This window comes from Helicoverpa armigera, chromosome 3 (assembly GCF_030705265.1).
Source record: "Helicoverpa armigera isolate CAAS_96S chromosome 3, ASM3070526v1, whole genome shotgun sequence".
Lineage (NCBI taxonomy): Eukaryota > Metazoa > Arthropoda > Insecta > Lepidoptera > Noctuidae > Helicoverpa > Helicoverpa armigera.
In genome coordinates this window covers 13,100,409-13,113,679 of record NC_087122.1, presented here as the reverse complement: position 1 = coordinate 13,113,679, position 13,271 = coordinate 13,100,409, and the positions used below count along the sequence as shown (strand labels likewise).

At 36.8% G+C, this 13,271-nt stretch overlaps 1 protein-coding gene across 1 annotated transcript; it reads right to left on the bottom strand.

Annotated features, from left to right (window-relative positions):
* Window positions 1-7,198: 7,198 nt before the first annotated feature.
* Window positions 7,199-10,770, bottom strand: LOC110379315 (uncharacterized). The gene is made up of 5 exons (XM_021338928.3): window positions 10,586-10,770; window positions 8,590-8,714; window positions 8,295-8,390; window positions 7,796-7,906; window positions 7,199-7,451 (listed from the first exon to the last, which is right to left on the bottom strand). The coding sequence occupies exons 1-5, from the start codon at window positions 10,608-10,610 to the stop codon at window positions 7,344-7,346; spliced, it is 465 nt and encodes a 154-aa protein (XP_021194603.1). The 5' UTR covers window positions 10,611-10,770; the 3' UTR covers window positions 7,199-7,343.
* Between the last annotated feature and the right edge of the window lie 2,501 nt (window positions 10,771-13,271).

Sequence of the window (13,271 nt, the reverse complement as noted above, 5' to 3'; positions counted from 1 at the left end):
GATGAGCAATGAACGATAATTTCTGTTAACGTTTCTGCAACAGCGGGTGCAATAATGACACATATTTGAATGTTGAACTTTGTAAGTTTATCGGCCTATTATCAATCTTTACATAGAAAATAACGCTTTTATAAGTAACTTGAGCAAAAAACTGAATTAAAAGAAATGATATCCTAAAATTATAGATGAAGAAAATCATGCAGAAACAGATGTGCCATAAAACTGGTAGTAGGTAAAATATCAATGAAAACAGACTTCACTTTGTCATGTTATGTTCTTACTTTCAAGAAAAAATTATATGACAACTTGTGTATTTCGCTACTATAAAAACACTACAAGAAATATCGGCGCATCATCAGGGACATTTTTATAATTCTTTCACCATTAGAAAGCTACATTATCTGCGAGTAACATAGGGTATATTTTATCCCGGTGCGGGCAGTAGTTCCCATGGGAAGCGGTACCCACGTCCCGAAGAAATTATGAACTTCCCCACATTCTTAAAAAGTCTACATATGTTGTTCTGACATAATATAAGCTATACCTCTCATAAACATGAATATCTATTTATTTCATCCAATAACAAACATGCATCACACTGAAAGTGCATTGCGAGTCTAAGATTTTATTATTATAAAAAAAAAACATTGTAATTAATATTCAAACATCCTTAAAAATAAGTTCCTGGTTTTAATATATTACATTATTTTGAATTCACTTACATATAAATAGAAGGTCCTTATTAATATACTTTTTGAGTAATAAATAATGTAGGCAAAATACGACCGAAAACATTGTGTCACTTCTAAAATTAACATCAATGGGAATAACTACCTGTCACAATACGTCAACAAGATGTCAACAGAAGACAAGAGTTCGTTCGTTCTGAAAACGTACAACTTACGCGTCGCAGGCCAGAGACATACTTGCTTTCAACTTCTGATCACAAATCATCGAGCTAAGAATTATATCACAAATACACCGTTTACAATTACGAACAGTCACAGTCAGACCCACGGACTGAATCTAAAAAAACATCTTTTATATAGCTACGTTTATATCATTTATATTATTCAGTTACTAAGACAGAATTACTACCAAACGTGTTTTTGCTAAATGTTCTATTAGTTTTTGCAAACATACATTCCCAACTCTGATCTCATGGAGGCGGCGCCCGGGTGTCACCACTGTGCGGACTGTGCGACCTATCGCACCCGGCCCCGGTTTAAACCATGATCTGGAGCGAGAAGAAATGGGATGACAAAGAATGAATCGGCGCAGCGACTGAAAATTCCCAACTCTCATCCCAGCCACTGCGGTAAGACACCACGAAAGCCGGATGTCGAGAGACGACTCCCGGCCACCGTAGGCGTGAGCGATTCGTTTTGAGTGGGTCATCGACCTTCCGGCTTCTGGGAGACCCGTTATTTCACGCGCCCCTCGAGGAGATTCAGCAAACCCCTGTGAGGCCCACTAGGGCCAAAGCCAGACACTCCCTCACACTGCTCAAACTGATGGCTGAGAATTACGTAACTTTCCAGGATGCCATGCAACGTGTTTCAAATGCCCAGGCCTTTGGGAGCTTGGTAATCCTTTTCTCCACCTTAACTTGAGTTTTGTGGTACATGAACAAATTAGAATAGTAATGAATTAGGTCATCATCATCACGTATTTACCAACTCTTAATGTTCATCATGCACACCCGCTTCTCTAACTTTATTGAAGGATCACTAAAATTGTTTCAGTTAGTTTAACTACGCTACTATAGCCCGTTGTCAAACCTTTTAATATCAATTCTGTAGAAGTTTGAATATCGAATGTGTAGTTTATCGAATTTCCGTTTGTGCATTGCACAAAAACCAACGTTATGATTTTCGAGAAGTCAAAAGAGTCGACCGGCTAAGAATTATATTCATCGTTGGTTAATTGAATACATTTTCAGAAACCACAATAACAGTAGGAACCAAAGCGAATGATCGCTTCATAGAGCTCTGATTTTCTCGAGGCGATAAATTCAGTTCTGGTTTGTTCGCTCATCAGATCTTTGAAAGCGGTTCGATGATAATATACTGTTGTCCTGTTTACCTACGTGTGACACATAATATGGAATTTAAACGTCCTCCGCAAGACAGCGAACGTTTGTGCTATTTATAAAGACGAAATTTTACCGTTGTGCAGTAGTGACGCACAGTATACACAGCACTTATGTTTCTTCTGATCTGCTGGCTCCACCAAGAAATGACAAATTGCGAGCGTACATTTTGAAAATCTTGGAAGAACTGCAGGCTTCAAGTGCCAACACACGAATTGGACTTACTCTCTCGGACGTATACTTTACCTGATCGTAAACTTATGCAAACATTTCGGTGGAATTCCAACATAACATAGTGAGTGAGTGCACAGAAAATCCCCGAAATACAAGTAGTGAAACTATGCGCTTGCCTGATGACTCAGTCATCATCCACCCAGCTATTCCTCAATTGTGTGGGTGTTGGCTTCCAGTCAAACCGAATCTTTTTGAGTAACAATGTTTACTTGGAGTGCCTATCTGATCTCTTCAACCCAGTGAACTAGACACCGCGTCATCCATGGTAAGTAAAACTGTTTGACAGACTTTCTGGCTCCTGATTTGTCGCAGCTGCTGCAGAAAATGTACAAATGACAACTTTGTCAGACCTTTGTTTTATGTGAGAATTACGTAATAATTTTCCAAATCGGTTGACTAGATCCAGAGATTTCCTCAACGTCACAAACTTTACTTCTTTTGTTTAGATAAATAGTCACACAACGTCGACACCACTTTGATTGATCAACCCGTGCTGCTGCTAAGTGGTAATCCTAATTATATTGTTATGTAAAAGAATACACCTACGCTACAGCATAAGTAGTATTTTGACAATTCCAAATTGCCCATGCAGACGAAGTCGCGGGCAACAGCTAGTGATGACATAAAAAATGGCGGTGCTGAAAATTATAAATTTCGAAGCAGCAGATTTCTAACATATTCTGAACCATTTCAAAAATTCCATCCCTAGCCCATCTTAAATTGCTGAGGCTGCAAGACATTACAGTGGCCATAAAACCAATGTTTAAGGTCCATAGTCCAGTGCGATGCTATGAATAGCTAATAGACGGAACTAACGTACCAACCGATTCAATTGCTTCAATCCGAATCCCAATCGGTTTGCCGCTTTGAAATAGTTCGTACCCACGGGAGGAACCGATTGTAAGGAATCGAGTTTTGATGACATAATTTTGTTTTCGAATTGCTTGGGTTGTTGTTTTGTGGTATAGATTTGTATTGAGTGGCTTCGGTATTTCAATTTTTGTTGCTTTTTGGGAAGCTGGTCCTTAGAGACTGGTGGTTGTTGTATGAAATTATTTAGAGTGGATTACAAAGGAAGTACTAAAAAGACAGGACGTTGAACTTGATTAGAATATTGCTTTTTACCTATACAAGTCTTTTTTAAAAATTGAAAACTGTTTATAGACTTAAATCATAATTCTGTGGAGTCTTAATCCATATCATATTCTCACGCATTTTGAGCATCCAAAATTAGGGTCACGGTCGCATCCAAAAGTTGAAATCGCTGATCTAAATTCTGCTGACCCATCTAATTTTAGATTAGCATAAAATCTGTTATTGACAGCAAAGTATTGATGCGAGACAATCGACATTGGCCGACAATCAGCTGTCGGGAAACCGAAGTGTTGATATGGAACTTAATATATAACGTCCTTATAGGTCGGGCCTATTTTCAGAATTCTGGCTCCAATGTGAATGGCATTAAGAGGCATAGATTGTCAGTTGTTTTTTTTTTTTGTTTGTATTATTTATAGTACCTTTAGTGTGCATATTGTGGAGATTTTTTTTGAAGTGTAGGTACAGAGCTTACTAAGAGCTTGTAAATGCGTCCCGTACCGTAAGTAGTCGTCACATAAATCGAAACTCTGGTCAACCCAATGGTAACATGATGGTACAATTTTAAATTTCCTATTCTGTGAATTAGTTTACTAGTGCAATTTAAATCTCGTATTCTGTTAATTAGTTTAAGTTTAACTTAAGCTACCTTAATTATTAGCAGCTTCTGAAAAAAAGCTTTAAAATTATTAACATTTCAAATATGGTAATGATTCAAGGTTGAATAAAACTAAATCCTTTTATCACAAACAGCAGATACGCGGAAATGTAACTTATTTATAGTCCTGAGCTCTCTTTTAATATGACAGTGGAGCACAATCCTAACAGAAGCAGGTTTAAAGGCAACAATTTAACGGTTTACGATCAAGTTTAGTATTTCATTACGCGCTATCCGTAGTAATGATATTGTAAACTATAAAATAACCCACACTAGGAGTTTGGTGATAAAACTGTTTTGTCTATTCCTATAAATTGCTCTTTGCTTTATTACGATTGAGCGGATTCTTTATCAACACAATATGTGGTGAGCAATCAATTTGTCGTAGCTTCTGAAAAATCTGTATATTGAATTATGTTGAATAATAATTGTAGTCGGGACACACTCAATTAACCGTGTTAAGAATGAGACACGGTAATTCATCACGTTCGTAGGAATTAATTGAAGCTAAAAAATTATAGTCCTACATATTCTACTTTTGCATTATGCATGTTCATAGACGCACCCATGTGTCTCTTCCTTTTTGGAACTCCGTTAAAAAACCACCACAAACTCACCTGACCTCAGAAAACTTAAACAAACCCGCTTAGCCAAACCAGGAGCGACCGGGCTGATTTCCCCGGCGATTCCAGGGGAAATTCTTAGACGTTACAACAAGAGTACGCCATCAAAATGCCATCACTTGAACATCTGTCACCCTCGTAGATATCATTTTGCGATGCAAGGATGTCACGAACATGACATGTTAAAAGACCTTTTTACTTTTGGCAATCCACACTACATGTTAAAACGCTTGTTTGTGGCAATTCTTATTTGCTTACTTATAGTGAGTTGCATTATTGTCGATAGTGATAACCGAACCATTTTCAGTTGTCACGTCGCTGGTTTGACCAATGAGAGGCAAGTATACGGCTGGTTATGGTTTGCCAATGGTTACAATACGCCAATTGCTGAAGAGATTCATAAAAATCATAGGCAACAAAGGAAAGACATAAAGTGATATAATGTGTTTGACTATAAATAACGAAGAAAGAACTAGAAACAACTTTTCAAAAAGCTTATGAGCCGAGTTCACGTGCGTAAATGTCTAGTGACGACATTCGTGTAAATTGGACTTCTATAAACGAAAATCTAAAATAAGCTCTTACACTTACATAAGTAGAAAATTCAAACAAACATAAAATAGCAGCTACCCTCAAAACCCTCGTCAAACGTGACAGCTGGCTAAAGATCTTCAAACACAAAGTGTTTCTAAATATATTCACTTTATAATATAATATTTTTTGTTCAAGTAACCGGAGAATAAGTGCCCAAAGCTATCGCACATTTTTGTTGAAAATTTTAAATATTTTTTTACAAAGCTTTTATCTAGGCAGTTACAATATAAAACTACGATACGCTTCTCTTCATTTTGAAGAGTAACTTTTTCAGTTCAGCCTGGAAGTTAGTCTCCCTTTTTATGTAGGGTCTATTTGATCACTAAAATATTATATCAAAGGTATCGAGTGGCCCAGGTTACTGGGGTGAGGAAATCAGATAGGTAGTCACTCCATGTGGCACACTGGTACTCGGTTGTTTCAAGCTCAGTGGATGCCGACCCTTGCCATAGTTGGAAAAACTCTACGCAGATGATAATCTCCCTAACTTATGACAACCCTATTACAAATTCCCAGTTTACGATCAACAATAGTCGCGATTGTGTCTCACGACACAGCTGAATAAATTTTTAACAGACACTGTCAGTTTATTTTAAACGGATCACCATTTTAGGCTGCGTTTCCACTGACGCGGAGCTGGGCGGAGAGGAGCTTAGCGGTGCGCAAATTGACCAACGACTATGCTTGAAATCTCCGCTCCGCTTCAATGGAAACTGTACGAGCGGGGTGGAGCAGAGCTGAGCGAATATTCATACATCGAGGCGGTGCAGTGCGGAGGACAGCGAGCATTGAGGTGCAGAGCGGAGGACAGCGGGGCGGTACGGAGCGGTGCGGAGAGGGGCGGTGCGTGACTCGCGAGCAGTGTGTCAATTGTCTTCGTTACGTCACCGCTAAGCTCCTCTCCGCCCAGCTCCGCGTCAGTAGAAACGCGGCCTAACTGCAGGTGACTCAACGGGTCAAAAGTAACGACTAGGCTTTGGCTAGGAAGCAATATTAAAATCATTAAGCAAATTTAATTAATCTGCAAGCAAATTCACGTAATATGTATCTAATTGTCTAAAGGAAATTATTGCGACTATTACAGGGTACAAAGATAGGCATTCGATTCCCATTATTTTGTTACATTGTCATTGTAGATTTGAAAGTAAGAAACTCGATCCCTGCTGCCTACCTGTGAACCTAGGTTATAAAATATCAAAAAGTATATGTGATAGGTGATAGGATTTCATGTGATTAGGATTACGCACCCGATATAAAAAAAATATGAATACTTGATATACTAAAACTATTCGTAAGAACCCATATAACTCATCTCATTGGTTATACTACCCGAACATAAAACCAAGCAAATGATTCTAAAATTGCAATAAAACCAACTTTAAGTCGTCTTATTTAAGTTTTATTTTCGCGAGGTGGCGTTTTACAGCAAGCACTGAAAAAATAAAGCTCACTACGTTTTATTTCAGTGGTGCAATAAAGTTGTGGATTTCCACATATTTTTAAGGTGTCGAATTTTCTCTAATTAACTGATGCATTAAGTAAATGGTATCTTTGGTAAAATAGTGATGACTAAATGGTCTAATCGTTAGTGTATCTGTATATCACATTGGAGATTAAGGGTCAAATTATTTGTGTGCCTGCATGTTGGTGTTTGATTTAGTTTCAGTTTTTCTATGTAGGTAATTCGTCAAAATATGTTCACTGCTGTATGAGAGCAAGCAGGGGAAGCAAGCAGAAGATTCGCCCATACTTACAACGGTGTTTAGTTGTTCATTACCCGTACAACGAGCTCTGCTTTGTTTTTGGATAAAGAATCGATACCAACAGGTATCATATTTACGATCAAACTGACTAACCATTTAAGATGAAGCTTGGTGACAAGGAAAAAAAAGATAAACTAAATTAATATATTAATTGCAGATTTATATTGCCAAGACTATAATAGACCACAGGAAATGAAATTAATACTCAAAAAAACTGTTAATGAAAAAAACAACGTGCTATAATTTTGACCTCAAACTTGTCACTTCGACATAATTCCCATAGTTCAGGTTTTTATGTTTTCAGCCATTTTCAAGAGAATGCTTCTTAGTAGATTTGCTAATAATGGATAGTTCTGACCTAAAAGTGGTGCTCGGAGCTGAGGCACGCAAACCTGTAGGAATAAAACACACCATTATTGCGAAGCTCGTGTAATCAATCCATTTTCAATTCTATTACAATGTACATTAAGTCTATTTTGACATAACTGTGAGTTTTATAAATTTTAATAGCGATGACATCTTACATCAATATTGTGTCGCTTATTCATCTTTTAACAAATCACATAAAATATAACTTCAAATTATGCATTAAAAAAATAATAAATACCTACGATAATTTTGGCACAAAACTAAAAAAAAAACATCTTTTCAAAAGCCCTCTGTATCACGAAACAGCAGCCAAGAATTCTCTAAACATTTGCAATTGAAAGCACAACTTAAACAAGAATGTACTGACCACCGCTAGTACGACGACCAACAGAGGACAGACCAGGTTGATCATCAACGTCAGAACAGCTCGGACAAGCCACCACAGACCTATCACCACCAGAACACTGGCTACCATTACCTGGAATAAAAAACACGTGTTTTACAAGGGGCGACTGCCTATCTGACCTCCTCAACTCAGTTACCCGGGCAACCTAATACCTTCATACTACCCGTAACGGCTGCCAAGGATATTCAATAACATACAATAAAAACATTCAAGTTCTGTTAATGGGCATATTTATTTTTGTATCTGATAACTTATTCGTGATTTCCTGGAGTGTATCAGTGTCTACCGAATGAATTTTGTTGAAACTATTAGCAGTAAATGTAGCTTGCCTATAGACTAGAACAATACAAATGCTACATTTAACCATTTATAGTAAGAAAGGCAGTAGCCTTTCTAATATAAATAAAAATATATCTTTAATTTAAATGTCTCCATAGTCACGTGTCCTCGAAATAATTACCTGCGCCTCTTCATGGGCCCTCAGCCAGTTTCTGACGAGAGCCACCATGGTGCCGCTTCCATTATCCGTAGAACACGGGACTCGAGATACACTAAACTGTAATATAACAAATTGTTAATTTCCTGCACTATAAGCCAGTTTGCAGAGTTTTAGTAGCTACTTTGCAGAGTTTTGTAAGTGAATCTGCAGAGTTAATAAATAGGGTGCCTAAACTATGCAGAGCTACAAACTTTAAGTGACATTGCAGAGTAATATCTATTTAAGTAATCTTTATTAATTAAATTGTTTTACGTACACTATGGCCAAACATTTCTCTCTGCCACTGGTAGTGATCTGTGTACATATTTTCGGCAGCGTCGCCAATAACTTCAGTGGCGTTTAACAGCAACGCATACAAACTTCTGTCTAGAACGCGGGGTTCTGCAAACAAAATTATACTATGGGTAAGTCAGTTTGCAGACTTTGGGCAAAAACTCTGCAATGTCACTTAAAGTTTGCAACTTATTTCACAAGTTTATTTTATGTATATGAATATCTATCTTCTATCTCTATCCATATATATAAAAGAAAGTCGTGTTACTTAAACCACTTATAACTCAAGAACGGCTGAACCGATTTAGCTGAACATTGGCAGGGAGGTAGTTTAGAGCCAGGAAAAGGACATAGGATAGTTTTTGTCACCATCCGCCTACGGGAAGCAGTTAAAAAATACCTTTGTATTTAGTTATACTACTGTGCCAACACACAATTGTGCATTGAACTGGCCTAAACTTAGGGAAATGAATTTTGTACCAGAGTTCACAATAGGCTAATAAAACCATAACAATAGCAAGTAATTTAAAAATTATACGTAATAATAGGAAACGCTGAGTTTTCCTCGTGCACATAAATAATTTAAATAGCAAGCCATAAATTGAGTGAAAAAACACAATTAGTCGAGCTAGTTCGTATTTTTCGAAACATTTTTATTACATTGTACCTGATTTACATAGAACTTTTGGTCACGTGAAAACGAATCGTAAACTCCGGTAATTAAGCGAGAACAGCTGTTAATTTTGTACTTTTGTTACAAAGCCTACCTAATTATCATATTTATTTACACTTGTAGACACAAAAGGAAAGTTTTTTACAACTTTGGTAAAAAAGCTGTTTATTTAAGTTTATTGAGGTAAAATAAAGTGACCTAAAAACATCAAAATAGAATTGTAATAATGAGTTTTGAGTGTCTATAAAAATCTAAAACCATCTTTTAAAATAAATAACGTACGTATTTCAGTGCAGTAAATAGTATAAACGTGTATATCATACTTAAAACGTATATTATTTCTACAAGACTCTTCATAAATCTGCCTCACAGACACATAATCAAGTACAAACGTTTAAGTAAGAATTTACGCTCATTCCTCATAAAGATAACATAAGAAACGGCAGCTAAAACAGCCATCAACCACAGCCGACGTGTATTTATTTACTTTCATGTCGTTTATCTGGGTAAAAAATACGCTCTCTACATGATATTATTTATTAATGTTGGTTAGTTGAATACATTTTATGTTGGGACTCTTTGTTGGGTGAATTCATTTTGCAATTGTTTGAAATACGTTAAAAACTGTACTGGCAGGGTGTTGGCTATCAATCTACAGTCACAAGCAAGTCACTCAGATGCTAAGAACTCACAAGCAATCAAACTTTTTTACACCAAATTTGCAAATGTGACCACATAATATTTTCCACTTTAAACCCTAACCAACCCCTTCAAGCAATTAACGGCTTAAACTTAACAAAGCATTACCATCGCATGAAACTTATTTAAGAAAATAAAACCTACCTTCTTCCTACTGAAGAAAATACGTTTCATCACCGATATCCGGAACATAGCACATAATTTAAGCTCCAAAAAAACAATTTATGTCAGAACTTTTTTATGCGGTCACCAAAAATACTGTGATAGGAATAATGGTTGTACGATATCTTACGATATGCATTGCAATGTGCGGTGTAAATACACCATGTTTTTTGAGGAAACATGTTTTAAGTTATCAAAATGCATTTTTATTCGTCAAAGCTGCAGTGCTTACCGAAAGATATTTCAGCCTTATTCGTTCTAAAACTATTGATCAAAGCGAGCCTTCTGTTCCTATTTTATTTTGTCCCTGACAGAGGTTTATACTAATGCCGTGATTTCAATAGACATTTTGTCACTCCTGTTTATTTGTGCAAAGGTTGCGGTTATGAAAATCGCATAGGCATCGACGTCAAATGGAAAAGAAAAAACGGTAAATCTAACTCACCAGCCCTTGGAACACTTGGTACCATTTTTGACAATCTTTCTCACCCATTTTCATTAAAATTAACTGTTTAAAAAAATACAAAATCTCGTGAATAGTTATAAAGACATGATTGCTAAAAGATAAATTGTTTTTGTAGCGACTTTAATTTTTATAATACTGGTCCACCATGACGCTTTGGCTGTCAAATTTTGACAATCATTTCGATTTCTATTTTTAAATAAAAATAGGCAAGCAGAAAGGATTTTAGTAAAGAGTTTTATGTGTCTAATTTTATTTTATTGATCTGTTCATAACATGCAGTCCATAATACACAGCCGTAATTTTGGCGTGTAGCTATTTTTCACAAGTAGCTATTTTAATTTTTTTTTCTTGTTGTTATATTCAGAAACATAATGTGGTGAAAAGTAGCCATGCTTTGTGTTTTTGTAGTAATAATTTGAGACGGCTGTTTCGTTGTTTTTCTTTATGTGGTTATTTTGTATTTTCTCGCAAAAGCTGTATTTGATAATTTGTAGTAGGCACAATATAATTTGTTTGAAAATTAAAGTCGTGATAGTTAGGTACACTAATTATAGCTCAAGTACGGCTGTGCTGATTTTGTAAGACCAGGATACGAACGCAGTAAAGGTACTTTTTATCCCCAGCCAAATACTGGTATAAAAGTAGTTCCCTCGGAATTTGGGTGAAACCACGAGCAGATGCTAGTTTGTAACAAGATAGGTATTCTATTATCTATTTTTACCCGTACACAAAGACAAAATTCACAAAACAATCTTCGTGAAATCCTTTTCCATAACTGAATTGAAAAAGCCACAAATTCCTGAAGCCGTGTCCCCCCTACTATGCGAAGTGATAAATTAAAGCTTAGCTTGTTCGTGACATCTGGCCGCCGCTATATTTTTATTTAGACTAGTACCACAGAATGAAGATGTACAGTTATGAAGCTACGTATAGTTATCGGCACGAATCTTGAGCCTCTGACCTTCACCTGCGCAGAAGTAATTTATTGGGTCCCTTTTGTGGTATGAAGTTAAGCGCGGGGGCGGGCTAAAGCGGTGATTGGCCCGCAGTGCATCGCGTCGTAGCCGTCACTCGGGATTGGTTCTTTGCTAATAAATCACTTCTGCGCAGATGTAGGTCAGAGCTCAAGATTCGTGCGGATAACTATACTAACATTCGTAACTATGACATTCACACACGCACGTCCGTCGACGAGCTTTTACCGTCGCTGTCTGTACTGAGCGCCGTGCATAGAGCACATGGGTGTGTGAGTGACATTGTTACGAATGTTAGTACGTAGCTTCACAACTGATTACAAGAGAATATTTTATACTGTGCTAGTACACTCCTGTCACGTTGCCTGCCAGACATTAAGACTTGGATTATGTTCGGTCTTACTGACCAGACAGTATTTCATTAAGATTAAATGGTCTGTTATCTTTTTCATTTAGTTCTTCTTGACATATTGCCAGACGGAAAGGAGGAACTAGGAAGCTGCTGTTTGTTCCATGTACTACACATACAAAAGAAACCTATCTTTCTTTCAAACTTTAAAGGAACTAGTAAATAGTAACCCACTCCGCTATACCTCAAACAATATAGGTACCTCAATCAACGTTGTCGGTTCAGCAGTTTTCTAGTTTATTGCGAACAGACGACAGACTCGTGTAGTTACCGTACTAATACAATTCGACTAGCTTGCTTCACTGAAAATTACGACAAAAAAACATTTACAGAATCACACCCCCTTTTTTTCATGGGAAATACCGCTGTGGGTTAGCAGTCTGACACTCCCTGTCAGACTATTACTGACTAAAACCGATCATGTTTCTTAGTAGGTTTTTTATGTACAAGAGCCGCGGTAACTCTTTCGAACAATCCTGCAGCAGAAACACACCCCTTCTTATTTACACTTACATCCTCAAAAAGCAACACCACTCACAGCCTCAAACAGCCTTTACAATTGTAAGTGAAAAATAAGGAATTTAAGCACACAGTTAGTAATTAGCAGAGTACACAGGATGTTCACACGTCTGAGAGCACTCTCGGCGAAGATACGAGTAAACAATGATACGCTTGTTACTCGCTCAGAATTAAGTGTCGAGTAATTTCAACACCATGTATAATGTGTACTGGAGTTGGCTAAAATTTATGCGAGGATGTGTGGAAAGCTAGTATTCAATTTGGGGTAGAAAATAATGGGTTCATTGATGAAAGAAATTAAACGAATATTTTTTTTCAAGTTTGTACATTTTAATACACGAATGAATGAATTTTGGGCTCACGATCATGTCTTTCATTTTAAATGAAATAAAGGATGTACTCGTAACTCTTTCATTATATAACTGAAAATTATCTTAAATTCAATCTCAAAATAAACATCTATTGATGCTCAAGGAACATGCTCATTTTCAAAACCATATTTATGATAATTCATAAATCAATTTCTTTGCACATTGCACCAACCACACCCATCTACCAGACAAAAAAAACACCCATCTCACTAAAGAAAAATATAATAATCACACAGAGAAATACTCAGAAAAAAAGTCGACATACAAGAACGATTCAGAGCCATGTCATCCGCGTTCTGCTGTAGACGTCTGTAAATTCGTTTCAAGTGAGCTTTTTTCTCTCGGTTTAATATTTCTTTAAAGCGACGTCGCGGTGACTTGCTTTGTCGAAA

Bases quoted from the DNA above. Each gene is read 5' to 3' on its own strand.
- LOC110379315 (XM_021338928.3), bottom strand. From the start codon at position 10,610: ATGGTACCAAGTGTTCCAAGGGCTG. The intron at 8,391-8,589 runs GTACGTAAAACA...GTTATATTACAG, and splicing joins GAGAAATGTTTGGCCATAGT to TTTAGTGTATCTCGAGTCCC. The intron at 7,907-8,294 runs GTAATTATTTCG...TTTTTATTCCAG, and splicing joins GGGCCCATGAAGAGGCGCAG to GTAATGGTAGCCAGTGTTCT.